Genomic DNA, 22,743 nt, shown 5'->3' on the forward strand with positions numbered 1-22,743 from the left:
AATATATTTTTATTTTGCATGTCTCGAGTGAATTATTTATTTATTAGTACAATTGCTTATATCAATTAAGTCCGTCGATCGTTATTGGCCTCCATTAAAATCTAAAATAAACAGCTGTTTCACTGTTGGATAGGGGTGGGTAGCTATTATTTAGTGGCATTGTCTTTCCTCCTTCTTATACATTTTCAACATTTCCCTCGGATAAAGAATATTGTTTCATTAATTTGTTCTCACATTTATTGCTTCCATACACTTGAAGGATATTCAATGAAAGAGGTCCGGTCTTTACATTTTCTTCCAAACGGAGGTCCGGAAAATATGTTATGAAAATAAATAAATATTTAATCAATTTTGCCCAGTTGGATATACTGTATACAAGATGATCTATTATCAGGCCATTTCATTTATATTTTGATATATGCATGTACAGGCTCTGTGGCTTTAGGGGAATGCCCTCTTAATAGAAGTCTAATAATTAATATGTGATCAAAAAACTGTCTTAAGTAGCACAGGAATATGTTAAGTAAAAGTCAAAAAATACATTGTATGGGTCAGAATTATAATTTTTTCTTTATGCCAAAAATCAGCAGGATATTAAGTAAAGATCATGTTCCATGAAGATATTTTGTAAATGTACTACCCTAAATATAAAAAACTTTATTTTTGTGAGTGGATGGCATGCTACAGTGCCTCCGATTACATCTTCAAAGGCAATTTTCTCAATGTTTTGATTTTTTGCACCCTCAGATTCCAGAGTTTTAAACTGCTGTATCTCCGCCGGATATTGCTCTATCCTAATAAGCCATACATCAAAAGAAAGCGTGTTTATTCAGCTTTCATGTGATGTAAAAATCTAAATTTCGGAAAATTGACCCAAAAGACTGCTTTTGTCACTCAGGGTCACATATTTGCAACTTAAAAAAAACTACTGACAACATGCAAACAGCAAATGTGATGAAACAATTAAAATGCTACATAACAATTAAAATCATAAACAGAAAACAAAGTTACTTACTAAATTAGCCTTTCCATGCCATTTTCACCTTTCATACCAGAACTAATTCTATCTTTAAATTATTTCCCAATTAAAACGTTGTTCATTACAAAATGTGAACCTGCTTGTGAGAAAACCCAACAAATGTCCTTCATAAAACCAATCTACAGAATATTCTGTGAAAATATAACAATATCTTCAATATTGACAAAATAATACCAAAATCTTAGTGAAATGTTGGCTTGAAATTAATCTTTGATGCTTGTTGTCTCATAATCAATTAATGCTAATACTAAATACTAAACGTCCGGATGGAACGAAGCAAAGGTCCGGACCGAGGTCCGCCTGTAGAGTATACAAGAGGGGTTGTGTTAAATGAGTCAACCACGAGGTGGCAGTATTAACCAGTTAGACATCACTGATTGCCTGAAAGTGATTTTGACATTGTGAAATAGGTATTTAGATTTGTTTTTTTTATTAATTCTCACCTCATTATAATAAAGCATGATGCACTGTCTTTTATTGCTGAGGTGAGGCTGTCTAATTTTGGCACCCAGAACTGTTCCTTTTTTCTCTCTACATTTCTCAATATTTGTGAACCAACAAAGGAAGTGTGAAAGAATCAGACAAGGTAATGCTTTGTTTACTTTATTTTCTCACATTCAAAAATAGAAAAGCACACACATTTAAATATAGGTAATCTCTTATGTAGAAAAATAAATGGTCGAAAGAAAAGTGCTAAACGAAAAATCTTTTGCTTACATTTCAGTAAATCACAAATTTCCAAACGAAACAAAATCAACGAAACTTCAGAAAGAAAATCTCTCACTCTTTACATGGGTAATCCAAATGTTTTTAAGCATGCAAAAAACATGTCTAACATACTTGTAAATTGCGGAAAAGGCCTGTTTAAATCTAAATTACCTTTGAACTACTTTATTCACACAGCCTACAAGACACTGAAAATAAACTGAAATATACATTTTAGGAAAATATATGAGAGTTCTTGTAGGCAGCTTTTTAATAAGCATGTCATTTTTTTTATTTAAATAAAGAAAGCCTGTCAGACCTCGCAGGCTGATCGTTGGGTAAACAGACACGTTTCTCATTAATATATTTAACCATGGAAAACGCTTAGGCAGGTCGAATTCCTCTCTGACCAATGAGGCTTGCGATGGCATGGCTTCTCGAGAGAATCTCTCTGTTAATGGGAAGCCTGAGTGGAGTGCACCAGTTCCACAATCATAATTGCCTTCCTCTTCACACATGCAAAACCCTATGACTTTTCATCTGTTGTTCTTTATATGTACTGAATATATCTTCCTCCAGCCTTACATTGAGGAGCAAAGTTCAATATCACACAGCATAATGTGGTGAGGGGGCTTAGGAAGTATAGCCTTCTGGGATCTTAAGGCTTGGCCACAATACCCTTTTGGTGTGTGGATAGTCATGTTTTACAAACATAATCACAAACCTGGAAACTTTCTCAAAGAAAAAAATCTTCATCCACTTAAAGAAGCAAACAAAAGAGTCTCACTTGGTCTTCAGCTCTTTAAGGTTCATCAGTCTGGTTTCCAAGACGGCAAGCATCTTTAACCAGCTTTTAACAGTACAAACCTGACATTTAAATATTATTTTCAACAGGCAAGTTTAGTGGACACTTTGCTTTGGAGCGTTAGCGAGAAGCCGAGAGACATTTTGGGGGTCAGCAGCCAGCTGGTACGTCTGCAATGAAGTCAAACTCGTTCTGACCCAGCCACAGTTCTGGGAGCTCATTTGCCCGGTCCAAACCCAACTCCACCACTAGTGACATCAGAACTTCCTCATCCACTGGATCCGAATCAATGATCCCAGGTGTCTGCGCCGCCCCAGGGGTAGTAATCTGTCCTGGGCTCAACGCAGACGTTCCGTATGCTCTGCTGGGTCCAGTGGTAGCTACAGAGGATACGGCAAGGTTCTGGTAGTGGCTGTTGAGTTTCTGCAGTTGCATTGAGGCTAAGAGATGCTGGCCAGACTGCAGGCAGAAGGGCTGGGGTTTTCCCAGCACAGGAGAGCTGGGGTGGAGGGCAGCGGAGGAGAACTGAGGGCTGGTCTTGGCTGAACCAGTGTAATGCAGAAGGGAGAGAGAGTCGCGGTCCTTCATGGTGGAACTAGACAGCAAAAGTGAGCTCATCACCTGGAAACGCCTGAGGGAAAAAATACAATGAAGATCTGTCATTTAGAAATAAGCATGCAAAGTAAATGTAATTTGTCAGGTCACAATGCTCAGACTAGGAACCTTAAGAGTAACACACCAGGAACCTTAAGAGTTCACAGATCATGAGGCAAAAGTTTATCAATGCTCTGCAGTCAATATGCGAGTCATATGACTTGACAAGATAATCTGTTAAAATGAGCCATTCATAATCCCTCCTAATTATTGAATCTGTAACACTGTCCTATATGACTCAATATCCTTGCCTGTCGCTTGTCTGTGAGCAAGCACACCCAAGCGCACACACATATACAATGAAAGGAAAAGTAATGAGTGCAGCACATATGATTAAGTGCCTCTCCTCTATCCCCACTTAGGTCTATTTTTTTGTAGATAAAGCATAATTGCTCAAGGCTGGCATGCAGCTGCACAGGACATCCAGCAATGAACAACCAGACACTGACAGCTGTAGGGCATTCATCTTGAGATCTTTGTGTTTAGCTCATTGTGCTCAGTATTCATCACATGTAAGGAGTCACATATAATATGGTTAAGCCTACAACTTAATAAGACTAGAAATAATACAGATTTGTATTTTGGAACACCTCAGTGTTAACATTACTTACATACGTTGAGTAATTGACAGGCAAGTATATTAGTAATTTAAAGAAACAGTTCAAGCAAAAATTGAAATTCTTTCATCATTGACTCGTTTTCATGTCTTTCCCAACCTGTGTGACTCTTTTTCTTATGCAGAAAACGATAAGATACCCAAACAATATTGGCTCCCATTGACTTACTTCCCTTGTTTGGACACAAAACCAATAAAAAAAATGTAATCCACAATAGAAAGAGTCATATATAGGTTTGTGAACAACATGAGGGTCAATAAATAATTTACAGAGAATTTATATTTGGGTGACTGTCCCTTTAAGTCAGATAATCATGCAAATTTCGGTGCAACACTTCAGTGCTTGAGGCACAAACTTGTCACAAACTGACTGTTGAACTTAATAAGATGTTGCAGGTTGTCTGTATGAGCTAAACAATCAATTAGTTCTCAATTAAGATGAAACATTGTTAGTATCATTCACTTAAAAGACCTTTAGCTGGTATTATTAAATGGCATACAGCCACTTGATTATAGAGAAAAAAGCAATATATTCCGAATTTGTGTCTTGACTTTTCAACAGCAGATGTTTGCAATAAACTAATAGTATCTGCATATCTGTCAAATGCATAATTATAACCTGAATTATATAATGTGTACATTTTTTCACAATATAGGATACGAGGTTCTTTAATCATTTCAACCATAAGATCTAAACATCTGATATAACTTGAAGTATAATTTAAAACATACGATATAATTTGAAAGATAATCCTATAAACTACACAGCATTTCAATATAGTCCAACAGAATATAATTTGTCAAATAATTTAACTTGCCTTTATCGGAGAATTTGCCGACTTCAGTTCGTTTTGTACATCCAGTATGAAGAAAAAAAAAAACAAGACAAATGTTTATAAAGTATAAGATGCGTAAAAATAAACCCAGAAGACTTGCCAAGGACAAATGCGAAGTTTTAGGAAATGTTTCCAGGCTTTCCTGTGCTGCTCCAGCAGAGCTCCTCAATGAACTGTTACTGAATCAAAGGTATTAGCCTAAATACACACACTCGACGCTCTCAAGAGAGATCCGAGTCCGATCTAAAACATGACATGGACTTCTGGAGTCTTGATGGAATCGGACTGACAAGAAAGGCCGGGAACGAGCTAAAAGAAGAAACATTCGTTTGATTAAATCCTTTTCCGTAATTATAATCGACAATAAATAAGCAGACTTTATGATAAACACCGTATCGGATGTATCTTGTGATCAATGCAATCGTTTAAATACTCAGGGAAATAATTATAAAAGTAAGTAATTATATGGGTAAGCCGTTGAAAAAAAAAGGTTCAAGTTTAACTTTTAAGTAGGGCACACTTTTGACATTTACTCAGTATCTAGTGCAAACTCTGTTCACGTCTAAGCTACAATGAATCCAGATCCACATCCGTAATTTACGTTTAGCCTGCTAACGTGCGCAAGACAGATGTACGCTATTCACACACTACACACTTTAATCACTGTTCCCATTATAGCCCATTTAATAATTGTCATTCATAGACACACCAAAGGCCGTAAAATAAATTCTCTACGTCTGCGACAATGAACACTGACAGCCGAATATTAAACAGTAGACAAAAACATAAAATTCAGACCTCAAATAAAAACATAAATCAAGGTTTTTTTTTTTGAAGGAAGCTACAGCTTCGAAACAACACTGTTCAATAAAAACTAATCAACGTATAGTGGATATTTTGATATAATGGTCGTGAAATCCAGACTTATGTCAAATAAAAGTTTGATGTCAATCATTCATTTTACAATGATTTCTATCTTTGAATATTTCATGTAGAAAACGCATAAAATGACTGTTTTTTTAATTCAGGGTCACATAAATCGTCTCACAATTGGCATTTCCAATCTCAGAAATGAACTTGAGCACTAGGGGATAAAATCTGTTCAAGCCCAGCCGTTGAACAGAACCGTTTCCCGTTGAAACGCGCGTTTTGTCCCGAGTTTCTAATCAATATCGTCAAAGAAGATTATGACATGCATTGAAACGTCTGGGTTCTTTCCGTTTAAAGGGGTTTAAAGACTACATCTGTCGTCATTCAAGAAGACACTTCTCATGTAGATTAGGAGGGAAGTGACGGGTAAAAGGAGAAGGGATTTGCTTTACTCCTATGGGAAACGTTATGCAAATAAGACAAACGGTTTTAACATGCGACTCAAGCACGTCATAGGCTTCTTTTGTGTGAAATAATGGGTCAGAGACCTCTAATGATTCAATTCAAACCCATGCTCAGGGAAACTGTATCTGAAGTATTATTTAGTGTTTTATTAAGGGATCGTAAAGAAGATCGGTGAGGGCGTCAGAGTGAAAGGTCGATCACGTCTTCGGGCTATAGACAGATGAACACTTTGCATAATTTCGTTGGGATGTCAAACATACAAGTACAGCAGGTGCCAGCGGCCTACTAACAACGTCAGTCAGTGCAGAGACGCAATAGGATTTCCTGTTTTTTTTTCTGACGTATGATGAATATTCTGTATACAATTCATGTTGTTTCTTCAAAATCTGTCTCATTTTATTCAAATTTAAAAGGTTTTCCTTATGCGCTACCATACACATCACATTTTATGAAATAGATATGCATTTAATCAAATTTAACTGCGGAAAAGAAAAACAGGAAGACCAAGCGTTTGGTTCATAAAGGTTTTAATAAGGCGAGGCGCTTGAAATCAGTCATGTCTCTTCACTCAATTCTGTTACTTTTACGGCGCTCTTTTGGTAGCACGGATCAGTTTATTGGACTGAAATGCAATAAGCCCCATCTCTTAAAGCACTTAATGAATCGCACTTGGTGTGCATTCAGAGAAACCCTTGCAACCGAGAAATCTATAAAGATCATGCTGAAAAGAACAGGACTTCCACATGTGGCAGCCCATACTTGTGAAAGATAAGTGAACAAGGATTCAATGGATGAGAAAATAAAAAATATACCACACATTTTTATTAATTTTATTTTCATATATAACAGGAAAGCATTTATATCAAAATTTAAAGTTTACAAACTGCATAAAACATTGACTCGTCACAGAAAAATAAACATTGGAGTAAAATGCATGTCATGGGCAACGTAAGGCAGTGCATAACCATGACTTAAAAACTGGTCAGTTAAATTTCCCACATCCAATTCATAAACAACCCTCAAAGTTTTAAACCCAATAGCATTTCCTTAAAAATAACTGAAGAGGTCATTCATTAACTCTACAGTATTTAATGTTCTTTGCTCTATCAAATAGTGGTGTCATAATAAACTCACAATGATCCGACAAATGTCAACAAACCCAAACAAAATCTTTGTTGGATCAGTGTGAATTAGCCTATTCACAAACTACTTTGACACACCCTTTCCATGTGAACCACGTTTGTGTATTTCTGTCACAGGACACCACCATCAGTCAAAAGATTTGCATTGGCATAAGGAGCAGCAACTCCTTATTTTAAAAATATAGTTAAAAAAAAGAGGATCAAACAAACATGCACGATATATTTGACATACCCCTCTCAAAACATTTAAGCTTTGTGTTTCATCTGGCTTAGGGTATTTGAAAAATATGTCCTTTCAACAAATACCCGATCCCTCTCACTTTGGGCAACACTGGCCTGTTTATGCATTTAAAAAAATGTTCCCTGGAAACATTCAAGTAATGTTTTCCAAGATCCCCTCTGGCGATGACTCCGACATACTGTCTTCATTAGAGGAGCAGGGTCTGATTTGGAAACATGAGCCGAGAGCCCACTCCTAAACTACATTCTTCAGATTCCCTGTAAACAAATGGGGAGGAGATAGAGAAGAATTAAAAAATGAATAACAAAAAAAACGATGTCTGACACAGAGACACCAGGTGGGGATGGTTGCGACAGCAGATCAATGTCACTGGGGCATACAGAACATCATATATTCTCAGAGACACAAGGCAGCCTTGCACATGCAGTACACAAAAAAGAAACTATATACACCATTCAAACATCTTGACTTGCTATGCAAAGAGCAGATGGGAAAACAACAAGTGTGCTTTGATGTGTCCAGTTTGACAGTATACACCGCATTTACTGACAAAATGATGGAGAAAATTGCGTGTGTTCACAAAAGGTTTAAGATAAAGCCTGATCCGCAGCTGTACATGGTTTGTCACATCTGCACCAGAACTTACCACTCTCTGATGTTAGAGTGACACTGATCCTGAATGAAGCTGACACATAGCAAATGAGAAAGAGCAGGATATCCTACAGCATGTGAAAGCACGGACTTATTCAAATATTTCCTCATCTAAATCGATTTACATGGATTTACAAACCACAATTTGCATTGCAATTGTGCCTTGCATTCATACCGAACCTATACAGTTGCACTCAAAAAGGATGTCCCCTTTGTTCTCACCAGCTGGTGTTTTGATAACATTTGGGCTGCCAGGAGAATCTATGGCAGTCGGATTGAATTTGAGGCACCGAAGGACATTTTGGTTACAATTAAAGGAACTGTTTGCACTGTTCGTTCGATCTGAGAGATTTAATATCTCACAGTGCCAGACAACAGCTATGCACTTGCAGTAGCATTTTAAAATTATCTCCTTTGACTTTTTTTAACAATTGTCAAAATGTTGGAAATCAGTAAATATTCATGAATTTTCAAGCATTTCCAAAGGCTTTATGTGTGTAACATATTTTGATATTCCTTGAGGGATGAAATCAACAAAAATTTCCAGTTTGTCCGGCGCGAAAATAGTTCTTCCCACTAATGCACTTACGAAGCCTGAGATACACTTAACTGCCCTTAGAATTTGCAGATCGGGATCACTGAAAACAACCATGTATGGTGTTCACTAGTTTTCTCCACTTCTTTGTCTCTCAGCGTTTTATAACGCGAGGCTGAGTGTCGTAAATGCTACCCAGATGTGCTTGAAAACTCTGCTAATGTGTAACAACTGCAAGCCTCTCCATTTATTACCTGCGTTAATCAATCGCAGTTCTTCGTGGAAAAATGGTTTAGCGTATTATCAAAACAGCTCATGTTTGGGCAGGTTAGACACTGCGAGCTTTCAGGCCCGCAGAGATTTCTCACATCACCTCAGTTGGCGCTCATCACGCGCTTGCGTTTCCTCATCCGCAAGCTTTTCCTCATCCGCACGCTTTTCCTTCCTTCATAAACACTCTTATGCAACTTAAACAAGGCCATAAACAAAAGCGAGTGCCACAGCGGAGTCCTAATTAAAATGTGGTTTAATTGATGCGAGCTGTTGATTTGAAAGCCGAAGCAGAGCTTGTTGAAAAACGATACGGGAGTCTTTACATGACCCCGTAGAAGCCAGTTTGATGGTATTATTCAGTGCCTAATAAAATGTTTATCACAAATAATGACTTCCTCCTTTAATACAAACCTAGCCAGTCAGACCGAAAGTCTCCTCTCACCTCATTCACAAAACAACAATTACAAGTAATGCATGAGACAATCTTTTTATTTAAAAGAATGAATGTTTGGATATGGTATTCAACACTCTGACTCAACACACGGATACCCATATAGCATATGGTTATATTTTCTATAGACAGTTTCATTGGACGATAAAGAAATGATAAAGGAATTTTTCCTACTATGGTTGTCAACGGGGGATGAGATCTGTTTGGTTATAAGCATTATTCCAAATATTTTTCTGTGTTTATCAGAAAAAAGAAATTGAGACACATTTGGAACAACTCAAAGGTGTGTAAATAATGGCAGAATTATCATTTTTGGGTGAAGTATCACTTTAACTGAGGATGTGATGTTATGCATGCATGCAACAAACAACATTTAATCTTTAGTAAAATGGTCATCTCTTAAAGCTGACCTCACTAGAGTTTTTCTCCCTCTAATTCCTCCCATAACTTCAGGATGCTACAATCTAAACTGCTCCAAGATCTGTGCTCCTGTGTGATCAGATTTTAATTTAGCTGTATAGAGAAGTCTGAATGAGATGGGTGAAAACCCTAAAATGGAAGTTAAGCGGCCTGCCGCTTAAGACCTTTTTAATTAGCTGCTGGTGCTGTGGGATACAAAAAACATGTGGCACATGCTACACATACCGCACAGGCACAGAAAATAAGCATGTTTGCCTGTAGACTGCAGTGTTTGTCGTGCACTGTTTATGGGCTTGGAAATAGGGGAGTTCTCATTTTCCAAAATATAAATACGAAAGCTGAAACGTAAGGATGGTAGGAGGTTGTGTAAAGATTGAAATGTGATCTTGTTTAATGAATGATTATAATGCACTAAGTTTGAATGCGTTTAAGATCTGAGAATTACACAAAAGGCAAAACAATATAATTTGGTTTGTTTTGGATTACACTAGCAGCTGTGACTCTGAGAACTGACATGTGCTATCTCTGTCTTCTGGTGGCTGGTTACACTTCATGGGCTTAGCACGAGTCAAAGGTGCTTATCCACAGGTCAACTTCATCCCATAAGGAGGGAGGTGATGAGAACAGGAGACCACAACTTGTCACTTATTTCTCTCACACAATCGTTATAGATTCATTTGGTTAACTCCGTACAGTGAGGGATTGCGGGTAAGACGCAGACTTTTAAGTTCATCATGTTATGTCCTTGTGTTTATTCTCTGAAAACTGCTTTTACTGTTTTATTGACAGGTTTAGTCTATTAGATAGCTGCTTGAATGAGGAAAAAATCTTTTCTTATTTTATATCCAAAGGGACATCTCTTTATCAAACTCATTCTCAGTTTGAAACATTGTTTTAGTCTAAAGGAATATTTTTCCTGGAGAAGGTGAAAAGGCGACAGAGTTGGAAGTACCTCAAATAAACAAGAAACGAGTCATGAAATACACACACAGAATCCACGAACAAAGACCGTGCTTAAATACGCTACGTTCTAACATCTATGAAGAAGAACAAAATCTCTGGTCAAGGGGACAAACCAGATGCTGTTTTGAGAGACATCTCATAAAAGTGCGGATATGTGCGTGTCTGGTGGCCTGCACGTACATGTGTGCAAATGTTCCTAGTTTAGACTGTTCTCATTCTCATCTCGGCCTCTCCCTAGAGACTTCAACTTCAAGTTCTTAGGAATTCTTTGCCTATTTGTTTACTGATGACTGGGAACATCAAACAGATATGTTTCTCTTTTCCACAGCTGAGGAGAGTCGGTCGCAGGGGACAACTGTGGTTGGTTTGCGGGTCTCTCTGGTCACTAGTGGGGGTGGATGCAAAGTTCTCCAGGACACTGATGGGAGAGCTGGCCGGATTGATGGATAAATGAATGGCATACGACAAAGCATTACACCATCAATGGTGTAACTGAACATCTGAACCAGCTATTTGACAAGAGCTATTTCATCTGTAGAAATGGCACTGTATTAAGTGATGAGAAAGGGGTACGATATCAGATCTGCTCGTGTATTGTGATATTCTGGATGTTGTCATGACAATTACCTTTGATGGTGCTGATGACCCGCTCCAGATGTTGGCTTTCATTGCGGTCAGGTCGGCAGCTTGGGCTAATCTCCAGGGAATAATCCGGACCGTATTCTGTGAAGTACTGGATAATGGATAAAGAAAGAAAGAAAAATTATTAAAAGAGCATGATGATTATTTGATTCAGAGATACAGATACATATTCTATTGTTCAATGCGAAAGCTTGTTTACAGTCTGTTACGCTAGACAAAACAACATGCAGGCCAGTGTGACTGGCATAGATGCCTCAGGCAGCTGAAGTCATACAAACATTTCTTAAACTAGGAAAGAAATTCACTTATCGCAGAGCTTCACTAATGACCTTCAAATGTGATCCAGATTTTCTTCATAAAAACAAATTATGTTTTGTGATATTTTCCTTAGCTTGAATGCAGCACAGACTTTAATATATTGGGGAAGGTTTAGTCACACCTACACTTTCATTCAACACACACACAAAACAATCAAATAAAGTCTTTCTCAGTGGATAGCTATGCTCCTATGAGTGTTTTGACCCTTTGGGTTGAAAGCAAGCCAACGTTTCCTCCATCGCGAAGTTCATCTAAATTACAATGAGCAGTGCGTTATGTTTTTTAAATGGAAACTACGGGTGATCGCCAAAAATACAGCGCGATGCCTTGCTCAAAACACTGTCTGCATTGTGTTGGTAAGGTATCTGCTATTCAAATTGGGCGAGATTTGCGTGTCTGTGTGTTACATGCATTAGCTCGATTCTGCTTTCAATTACTTTGACTTTGTTTATCCGGTTTACCTCCGGTCCCAATGCACTGCAACATGCTAGGGATTAGAGAACATATTAGTTTGTGAACGTGTGTGTCTTTACATTCTACGTATGCACACACACTCTTGATCAGAAAGAGGTTGATTCACACTTTAATAATTAGGACACATGCACACAGAAGGATTTACTTGTTGGTGTTAATAAGTACACACACACATACACAGACACACACACACACTGGACACCCCACCACGCCACTTGTTTTTCCCATGAACTCAACCTTTCTCAGTCACTAATCTGAAACAGCACTGTCCACTTCTCTGTGCATTGTTTGGTTTGGACCACATTAAGACCATGTTTAAACAGGCTGTTTTATATAACTTGTATTTGTGTGTTATGCTTTTCTATACAACCATGATTGAGAATAATCAACCTACTCTTTTGAAATGTAATGACAAACTGAAATGTTTGATATGAGAAAGATCAATGTAACGATGGCGAACGAAATAACCATAACAGAACAAGATCAACATCTCCCTCCTCAACACGACCAGCCACTCAAGATCAAGAAAAAAAAAACCTCATTGTCTCTTTGAATCTTAGTTCATCAAAAAGGTGAGTTTAGGTCACACCTCCTGACTTTCTGACCTTTGACTCCATGAGCATCAACACCGCCCATAATCCATTATGGACTTTCCCAAACCTCATTTCCACCATTTATTCAACTCCGGAATTCTAGGAGCCAGCTACTTCCCAGACGCGACAGCAAATATTTCCACCCACGGAGGACGATAGAAAGGCCTAACAAATTGCTGTTGGGGTGTCAAACAATTCGTTTATTATGGGTCAGACTGGTGATGTTAAGGAACACCTGAGGTTGAATTCAGTTGGATCAAAAATTCTCACTGCTGCATTACATAAACCCCATTCAGTCTGCTTTTCTGAGCTAAGTGTATATTTTATTACTTTCTGAAGTCAATCATATGAGTGGATACATATAGCATCCACCATGGCTGAAATTCATCCCCCCTAGATCATTCGTTTGTGTGGGCGGTAATGAGTCAAACCTGTGCTGACAGTCTGTCTGTCTCTCACTATATAGTGAAGTACCAGACATGGTTCAAAGGGCAAAACAACAGACAATCCAAACATAACACTACTGGCACTCGCAGCATCCTGTCTAACTCGGTGTAAAAAACTTGGCAGCCAATAAGTGTGTGTGCATACGGGCATGTCTAAGAAATATTTCTGAAGAAACAACTTCTCGTGTTGTGACAGTCATGTTTTATTAAACGTAAAGGAAAATTCTCAAGTGCACAGGAAAACACAGGAAACTAAATTGGTGTAATGAATATCTGACAGCCCTCAGCTTAGAACTATATACATATCATATATGTATATCTTGTACATCTTTACATGTACTTATCTGCACGACAATGTGAACTGTAATGACCGACATTCCTGCTGTGCATTGAAAGTTCACCAAAAAATGAAAGGAAAGAAATTTTAATTCTGTCATCTTCAAAGAATATTTGTTAAGGTATGTTGGCAAACGAACGGCCTTACACATTGACTTGCATTGGTTTTATGTTCATACAGTAGAAGTGAACGTTTACATTCTTCAAAATATCCGTTGTGTTTCGCAGAAGAAATAAAGTCAAACATGTTTGAAATAATGAGAGAGTGAGTAAATTATGACAGAGGGACAGTTCACCCAAAAAAATAAAGGAGAATATTTGTGCGTAATTTATTTAGCTTTATGCCATTTCAAACGACTTCCTTGTAACACTGAACGATAAACTGAGAAAACGTATTGTATTTTTTGTCCATTCTATTAAAGTCAATTTAGTCTAATGTTGTTTGGTTAGCAGAGTTCCTTAAAATATCTTTGGTGTTCTGCAGAAAAAATAAAGTCATACAAATTCGGAATGACATGAGGGCGAGTAAACGATGAAAGATTTTTCATTATGGGTGAACTGTCCCTTTCGATCTCCATACAAATCAATTTAAAGGGCAACCTGCCTGTCTAAAACAGTTTCACATTCCCCATCTTACCCTGAACAACCTTATATACACACAGACCTCTTCTAAACTCACCCCACACACTATTTGTCCCTTTTCACATTCCCTGTTCTGCTTACTGGTGTCTTCAACCCCTCCTCAACCCATTCAAACCAGACAGAAGACCTTACAATCCCTTTAGCAGTGTTGTACTAGCGTAACCACAGCTGTCATTTTGGTACCGTGTGTGTATGAACTTTTATCCCAGCTCATGACTGTGTTTTGACTGTGTTTAGGAACAAGGTCGGAGTTCCCCTGTCTTACTCATTGGTAAGCACCTACATTCAAATATGTCTATTAAGGCAAGTTAACACTGTCCAAACAAACATTAGCTGTGGTTGGGTTTTGTTGGATCAGTGTGAAAATGACAGTCACGTTTCCCAGTGTTCTAAATCCAGCAGCCGACTCAAGAATGTTTGATATGTTGGTGTTTGTTGTGAACCAGCCTTAGGAGACACTCCTCGTACAATTCAGGGAAATGATGCAGATTGTCCATTTCTAGTAAGTCGACCCACCCTCCAATTGAAACAGAGAAAAGCATAAAATGAACTAGGGAGGAGAGAGAAATAGACTATCTATCGGACTAGCTGACTACAGGGGGGAAGCAAAGTCCTGGCTGTTTGTTATTTTACTGTGCTGGAAATAACTTGGCAGAAACCAGTTTTAAAAAGAAGGAGAGGATGTACAGTTGTTGACTGGCCACAGAGCGGCGAGGGCCGCTTCCACCCACAGGCCTAGTCGTCCCTGACAGCACTGTAACAAAAACACTGCAAATTTCCTACCACTGGCTGATAAGATTCGACCAGTACAATGCCATACATGCTAAGCCTAGCCACACTGACCCTCAACTTGGGACTTTTTGTGGATTTAGCCTTTCCGTTCCTGTTAACCAACACAGAGGATGTTATGGTTTCTATTTTAGCTTTGCCGTCATACTGTACAACCACTAAACTTTAGATTTTTTTTTGCCCACTTTAGGATTTAGACAATTAAATATGGCTTGTGTAGCCATAAAGGGCGAGTTCACTGAAAAATAAAAAGTCTGCCACCATTTATACAACCTGGTGTGCTTTAAAATATCTATGAATTTGTTTCAGGTGCAACACAAAATAAGATATTTTGAGAAATGTCTTAATGGTTATGTGGCCATACAAAGGAAGTCAATGTGGGCCAATGTTGTTTAATTTTGAGAAGAATATTGGTAACCAAATAACAGATGTATCCATTCTCTTCTACTGTAAGGACACGAAACCAACAAGTCAGTGAGTACCGCAGTTGTTCGGTTACCAATATTCTTTTGTGTTCTGCAGAAGAAAAAAAGTCAGACAGGTTTGAAATGACAAGATGGTGATTAAATGATGACAGAATTTAATTTTTTGGTGAACTATCCCTATAATGTGCAGAGACAACAATAATGTACCTAATTTGCATAATGATTTCCTAAAGTCTAAATAGTTTGAATCTTTCAAAACATGGTATAGACTGTCAAATACAACATTAGATTTTCCAAATGATGAGATTCTTCAAGACAAATCACTGATGTCTCAATAAAATCCCCTGCATTTCTGTTCTCCCATATGAGAGTACTGTCTATTCTACCCTGGTTTTTCATCTGTCTGTGTGGGTACGTGTGTGACAGGGCCTGAATGAGTTCGTTGTGTGCTTCCACTTCACTCTGTCTTCATTGTTTGCTGTCCTGGCATGGCAGAACCCAGACTGAGCCGCCTCTGAGTCTCAGCAGCTGGACTGGCTGAAGGAGAACGAGATTGCGCAGGTACAAAGTGCTTCTTGTTTCACCTCTCCTTTCCCAGCTTCTTCTATGCTCAAATACTCTTCAAACTTTTTCATGCCCCCATTGGTGGATGCCTCTCTGTCTTTTAACAGCCTTATCTCTCTTTTTCTTCATCGCTCTCCTCTTTGTCCATATGGACTCACACTACAGTTAAATAGTGTTTTGTTAGGCCTGGATGGACACACAATAACAGCGGTGGTGTAGAGGAGATTGGGGGGGGTTCCTCTCTCTATAAGAGGAGAAGAGAGTGTCATGCTTTGAAAAGCTGATCGAGGGGACAATAAAAAGAGAACAGCTATAGAGAGGGACTGAAGAGGAATGGGAAGGAGATGGTGAGATCCTGAGACTCAAAATGTAAAAGGACATTTGAAATTAGAGAGGGTTGATTCATATTGCTATCATATGGGGTTCAGTTTAAGACGCTTACTAAAGCCCTGTTAGCATCAACCCCTGTTAGCGGTCAATAGAATAGAATATAAATGAGAAAGCTCACTAAAACAAAGTAATATGTGACCCTGGATCACAAAACCAGTCTTAAGTAGCATGGGAACATTTTTAGTTTAAGCCAAAAATACTTTGTATTGGTCAAAATTATACACTTTTCTTTTATGCCAAAAATCATTAAGGATATTAAGATCATGTTCCATGAAGATATTTGATCAATTTCCTACCTTAAATATATAAAAACTTTATTTTTGTGAGTAGATGGTCTGCTACAGCGCCTCTGATTAACAACTCAAAGGCAATTTTCTCAATGTTTAGATTTTTTTGCACCCCCAGAACATTTGTATCCAAGTCAGATATTGTCCTATCCTAACAAACCATACATCAATAGAAAGTTTATTTTCTATTGTTAATTCAGCTTTCAGGTGATGAAAAAATTTACATTTTGGAAATTGACACATAAGACTGGTTTTATCGTCAAGGGTCACACATAACAAATAAAACCCATTCTTTTTATCAGTGTTTGGTTACCAACGTTCTTCAAAATATCTTTCATGTTCTGCAGAAGAAAGAAAGTCAAACAGGTTTGAAATGACATGAGAGTAATCAATTGATTAAACATGTACATTTTTGGATGAATTAGCTCTTTAAAAATCCTGTGTGTGATTTTTTTAGTCGAAAACGGTCATCTAATAGCTGCCGTAGTAGTGCTTCGAAGGGGAGGGGTGGAGTGAGCCATTGGTTGCAATTCGCAACCTTCCCACTAGATGCTCCTAAAACCTCCACATTGCTCCTTTAAGGATTCACTCATGTCCATTGTGGTACATGAAAAGGCCTTAGTATGTGTGAAAGTAATGCTTTAGCAACACATTTTGCACATACATTGACCCCAATAAGCACCACTTCATAAAACCAATAAAGCCCTTTCTGTATCATCACACATATCAACTAAACACAATATTTAATCTATAAAGGCTCATAAAAACATTGGTCTTGATAATATAAAGAAAAAAAATCTCTCCTGCTTCAATAAAGCATTCATCATCATCACCAGCAATGTCATTACTCAACTCTAAGACGATACTCTCCGTTCCCTTATTTTGGTCGCTGGCCCTGTCGAGAGGTCAAAGGTCAATGCGACGCAGGAGGTCATGTCAGCTGAAACAACAGCATCTTTTATGGTGGTGTCCATGAAAGCGCTCTCTATAAACATTAAAAGACCTTCTTTGTGAGCCAAAAGAAAAGAGCGTTATCAAACTCTAACTGACCAACCGCAAGGCTTTCCATTCCTTCATCTCTTCTCTGAAGCTCCTCAAAAGAAGCTCTTAAAGGGCTCTCTCTCACAAAAAGTACACACATTCTAATTCTCGAAGCAAAGAGAAGAGTGAGGCATAAACAATTGAAGGAAGAAAAGCACGAGTCCCTCTCAGTCAATCTGCAGGGACAGAGTGGTATTGTTAAGACCCCTCCGCCCGCATACGCACGCACCCGCCTCCCTGCTTCTGAATCACATGAAAACGAACACTGTTATTGAGAGGTGCCGGGGCATCTTTGATTAGAGCGGGTGACTCAGCAGCGATGGAAGAGTGATGTTTTAGATTGTTGCTGAAAGAAGACATCTTGGTCTCACCTCGTGGTCTGGGATCTCAGAAGACAGAGTCTGTCCTAGGATGGTCCCTGTTAGATAGGTCCAGCAGCGGGCAGTGTTGGCAAGGTTATAGCCACCTGAGAGAGAGAGAGTTGAATATACAGAGACCGAAAGAGAAAGAGAAGGGGGATTGAAGTCAGCAAAAGGGCTTCATTGTACGAGTGTAATTACTACCTTTCATCTAGTGCTTGGCTAGGCAGGTCTGCAGCTTAGAGCTCATTTCAAAATGGGCAAAAATCACAAAAGTTCACTTTCTTCTCTCAGACTAACCCCCCCTTGCCCGTAACAGCACACTAATAAACTTTTTGGCCGAGACTGTAAGCTGGCAACAATGACAGAAGGGGGAGTTGGCAGTGTTAAGGCATGGAGGGGGAACAAACCAAGGCATCGTTGCCTTAACTGTCTATTATTTAATGTTTTTGAGAAAATTATACAATTCAATAAATGCAATTACACCCACCTCCTCCAAGTACTAGAGTAGGTAACTCCCAGTCGAGAATATAGTTCAGACATTTTCCGACTCCAACGGGAGTCATATTGAAGGAGCACATGGGGTCGCCGGCCATGGTGTCCGCTCCCAGTTGCATCACGAGTGCTTCAGGGTTAAAGTATGCTTTTACTTCCTGCAGCACGCTGAGACAAACCAAATCAGACGTCAGATTACTGTATCATATGCCCAGTCAAGCACGCTCAAATAACAAAGCAGATGGTATCGATTATTAAAACTTCACAGACCTGGTGAATATCTGGCAGTACCGATCATCACGGATTCCATCCTCAAGGGGAACGTTGACAGCGTACCAGCGTCCTTTACCCAACCCAGTGTCATTCACATCACCTGTACCTGGAAAACAAATGATACGTATGTCAAGACCACTAGCCAAGTGAACTGTGCATCGACCAGAGTTTGATGAACCTTGGCCTCTTTCTGTATATATCTGTGGTGTCTTCAGTTTATTATCTAATGAAGCTAAAAAAGGACAAACAAATTGTTAAAGGGAATGATCATATGAGATCTCTGACATATGAGGAGGACAAAATGATTGATATAAATTTTCATACGACCTATCAGTTGCGCAAATGTCTTTTCAAAGTCAAAGTTAACTTTTCTAACTAATGACCTCGTCAAGGTCAGTCGGCAACTCTATAGTTTGGTTCATCAAAAAATGAAAATTCTTTTACCGTTTACTCACCCTCTTGCCATTTCAAACCTGTATGACTATCTTCATTCCACAGAACACAAAAGATACTTAAAAAAAGTGTTGTTAACTAGAAAGACAAGAGAGTGAGTAAATGACGACAGAATTTTGGGTGAACTCAAGACTTTAAGTCAACAAAGATAAAACCCCTCAAAATAAACCCCACAATATCTTGATTTGTTGCCTCTATACAGCACTTGTCCGGCTACGGTCACAAGCTTTATTGTTACACTACTGAAGTGCCTTTCAGCATCTCCAAGAAGCTGCCGAGCTCCCGCCTTGTTATCAGCTGGGTAATCCGACTCTGGGCACCAGAGTGGGGCCTGCAGCTCCAACTCTGGCATGACTTGAAACATGACTGTCAATTAAGGGAATTAAAAGGCGTGCTGATCTTCACTGAGGCGTATAGGCATGCTGGACTAACCTGGGAAGAAGCCAGGGGAGAACTTGTGCAGAGACACTGTCATAACTTTGGAGGTGAAGCTGAAAGCATCTTCCACACCTGGGGAGGAAACAATGCAGAGGTCTACTTAACAGAGCTTGGAGGAAGGATATTATATCAGGTCGGAGTTTACCAAAAGTGTCTGTGAACCCGGAGACTTCATCTAAACACGATTTGGGTTCAGATTGAATAATAACTAGAATCGATAAATGCTAAGTATAAAAACAGAAACATCACTACAAAACTTTTAACATTGATGTCAAACCAGATTTAGGAGTCTGACTAAACATCTATTGTGGACATAGGGGAAGACAAAAAAAATCATTATGGTTACAAAGGCTCTTATTAACAGGGAAGTGTTGTTACCATCTCCATGGTGAAGGTCCACATCCACATAGAGAACTCTCTCATACTTCTCCCGCAGTTTGAGGATTCCAAGAACAGCGTCATTCACGTAACAGAACCCAGATGCCTCGTCCCTTATACAACAACAACACACACACACATAACATCAGCTGCTCCAGTGACCCACTAAAAAAAATCCTAGAAATGTTTCCGACACATACAGTGCACGCGGAAGATATGCTGATCACTTCAACTACGGACATGTTCCACTGATATTGAACAACAACAAAGTGTCCAAAGTATTTCTGTGTCTTTTTTATCTTTTTTGTCTACATGAAACATTACAAACATATGAAACTTTTATATATTAACTATGACACTTCAGAAATTGTTATTTAGTTATAATATATAATATATAACAATATATATAGTTATAGTATAGTTTGTGCTGCATTTCTTCAAAATAAATATCATGGTTCTGTTCAGAGAGTTATACACTTAAGGCTCAAGAATGTTAATACATTTTTTATATTTTTAACATTATACTATATATAAAAGAACACTTGGCCCTTGTTTGGAGCCTTCCACAAACAAACTGTACCATCTAAATAAAAACTTTCCCATTTCAACATCAAACCAAGCAATTCTTCCATTTGCTCATGCCAAAGAGGACACTGGCATCTCATTGATGCTAAGGTGAAACACAAGGTGGGCACATGGCCTGTTGTGCTGCATTACTTCTTGGCATGATGCCACCCTCCGGCCCAGTTGATGGCCACATCACACTTTCCATCCAGCAGACTCTGGGCAGCAGTCAGAGTGGCACCTCCAACAGCAGCCGCGTACTCAAAAATACCCTCCACCACCGGACAGTCATAACCTGAACAACAGAGGCGGACATGAGGGACGGTTGATAACAGCAAGAGAGAGAGAGAGAGACAATGGGATGGGGTGTAGAGAGGAAAGTGAGAGGAAAGACAGATTGTGAGCGTCCGAGTCAGAGAGTGAGAAAGAACAAAAAACACTGAGCTAAATTCAAAATAGACCCTTTGGCAAGAAATCTATTTCCCCTTCAAATACAATAACATTATTTTATATCCCTGGAGAGAGGTCTGAAGTGTCAGTTTGCCAGGTATTTAAATTACTCATGGACCAGAGGCAGTGAAAACGCAAACGTCTGAGCAAGTTTCAAGCATAATACTGCCCACTGCTGTGAGCAAGATAGAACTGCAGTCATAGAGATGATATTACTTGTTTGCCAAATACACCAAATGGATAAAAGTGTGACACCTCCTTTAAGTAGATTTGGCTATTTCAGGTGCAACAACAGGTGCATAAAATCAAACATATAGACATTTCTAGTGGAAAGGCATTTTAGAAAAGTGTGAGATATTAGAAAGGAATTTCAAATTTAAAGGGATAGTTTACCCCAAAAAAAATTATTTCAAAATTCACTCACCCTCTTGTCATTTCCAATCTGTACAACCTTTTTCCTTCTGCAGAACACAAAGGAAGATATTTTGAAGAATGTTGGTATCCGAACAATGCCTGTACCCATTGGTTTTGTGGCCATACAATAGAATTAAATGGGTACCGCTGTTGTTCGGTTACCAACATTCTTCAAAATATCTTCTTTTATGTAAAGCAGAAGGAAGAAAGTCATACAGGTTTGAAATGACAATAGGGTGAGTAAATGATGACAGAATTTTCTTTTTTGAGTGAACTAAATCAACCAGTCTTAACGGCAACCACAAACCGGACTTTCATAATTGAAAACTTTTTACCCAGGCCAAAGTCAACTGACTGAGGGTCATCATTGTCTCCATCCTGGCTGATCTTGTGCAGGTGCTGTAGGTACGAGTCTGTGTGAAACACAGCCATCTCCTCAATTGAAGCCAGACGAGGCTTCACCACACTGAACGGTGACAAACACACAACATGTTCAACAAAATAAACACCAGTTAACATGATCAACGTGTTAAATACCAGAAAAACTAAGTCATGAAATGTGGTCTTCCTCAAGAAGCTTTGAAAAAGAGAAAAAAACACATGTTTTTGACATACCTCATGTAGTTCAGTAAACCATATGCCTCAATCAATGAATGCACCATACTGGCCTGTGTAAAAACAACCATGTATTTTTATTCATTGAAGCCCATATAAAACGTACTATACCATACGTGCAAACATCATGCCAATGTACTAAATGACATCTACAACCGTGCAAGTTAAACTCCAAGGTAGTTAAAACCGTCATCTCAATCATTTTCTGTATGTTACGTGGTTTACTATAAAATTGTATTAGTACGGATGAACCAAAATGTGTTTTGTTTTGGAAGTGTGCGTGTTGTAGCTCATCTCACCCGGTTTGGTACTTTAGACAGCGAGTCACATGTCTGGATGTACTCCGGACCGTAAACATACACCACATTGAGATTTCTTTTATCATCATTACTGTCTCCTTTATCACACATTTAAAAATTTGGCTTTTAAATTCAAATCAAGACAGAGCGTTTCGATGAGCTCTGGCTACTATTATAAAGAACGTTAAAACAATAAAGGTCCCTTTTTCAAAATAAAAGTTCGAATACAAAAAAAGGAGGAATGTACACTCGCTAGTTATCGCGACTTATAAAAATGTAAAAAACTTTTAAATGACTGTAGCAACCGTATTAGTTTAGCCAGGTGCGGATTATGAATGAATAAATGAATTATAAAGAGTATATCGTAAAGAACCCAAAATATATCATCTCTG

General features: G+C 38.6%; 2 protein-coding genes across 3 annotated transcripts; both read right to left on the minus strand.

The window, feature by feature from the left end:
- Nucleotides 1–1,626: 1,626 nt before the first annotated feature.
- cited1 (Cbp/p300-interacting transactivator, with Glu/Asp-rich carboxy-terminal domain, 1) lies at nt 1,627–4,839 on the minus strand. Its single transcript, XM_056749834.1, has 2 exons — nt 4,638–4,839; nt 1,627–3,180 (listed from the first exon to the last, which is right to left on the minus strand). Exon 2 carries the CDS (start codon nt 3,165–3,167, stop codon nt 2,700–2,702), a length of 468 nt encoding a protein of 155 aa, XP_056605812.1. The 5' UTR covers nt 3,168–3,180; nt 4,638–4,839; the 3' UTR covers nt 1,627–2,699.
- Nucleotides 4,840–6,806: 1,967 nt separating this feature from the next.
- On the minus strand, nt 6,807–22,536 carry hdac8 (histone deacetylase 8). Of its 2 annotated transcripts, none has more exons than XM_056753502.1 (11): nt 22,352–22,536; nt 22,053–22,105; nt 21,773–21,903; nt 20,727–20,868; nt 20,010–20,122; nt 19,626–19,703; nt 18,738–18,846; nt 18,463–18,635; nt 17,985–18,079; nt 11,294–11,399; nt 6,807–7,630 (listed from the first exon to the last, which is right to left on the minus strand). In XM_056753502.1, the coding sequence occupies exons 1-11, from the start codon at nt 22,460–22,462 to the stop codon at nt 7,608–7,610; spliced, it is 1,134 nt and encodes a 377-aa protein (XP_056609480.1). In that variant the 5' UTR covers nt 22,463–22,536; the 3' UTR covers nt 6,807–7,607. The 2 variants fall into 2 exon arrangements, with proteins under 2 accessions (XP_056609480.1, XP_056609487.1); XM_056753509.1 differs by lacking the exon at nt 6,807–7,630 and adding an exon at nt 7,653–11,212.
- Between the last annotated feature and the right edge of the window lie 207 nt (nt 22,537–22,743).

The sequence above is a fragment of the Triplophysa dalaica genome, chromosome 1, assembly GCF_015846415.1.
Source record: "Triplophysa dalaica isolate WHDGS20190420 chromosome 1, ASM1584641v1, whole genome shotgun sequence".
Classification (NCBI taxonomy): domain Eukaryota; kingdom Metazoa; phylum Chordata; class Actinopteri; order Cypriniformes; family Nemacheilidae; genus Triplophysa; species Triplophysa dalaica.

Coding starts and splice junctions, on each gene's coding strand:
- cited1 (XM_056749834.1), bottom strand. CDS start 3,167: ATGAGCTCACTTTTGCTGTCTAGTTCCACCATGAAGGACCGCGACTCT.
- hdac8 (XM_056753502.1), bottom strand. CDS start 22,462: ATGTGTGATAAAGGAGACAGTAATGATGATAAAAGAAATCTCAATGTG. Junction 18,080..18,462: donor TACTCTAGTACTTGGAGGAG/GTGGGTGTAATT, acceptor TCTCTCTCTCAG/GTGGCTATAACCTTGCCAAC. Junction 7,631..11,293: donor GGTCATCAGCACCATCAAAG/GTAATTGTCATG, acceptor ATTTGTTTACAG/GGAATCTGAAGAATGTAGTT.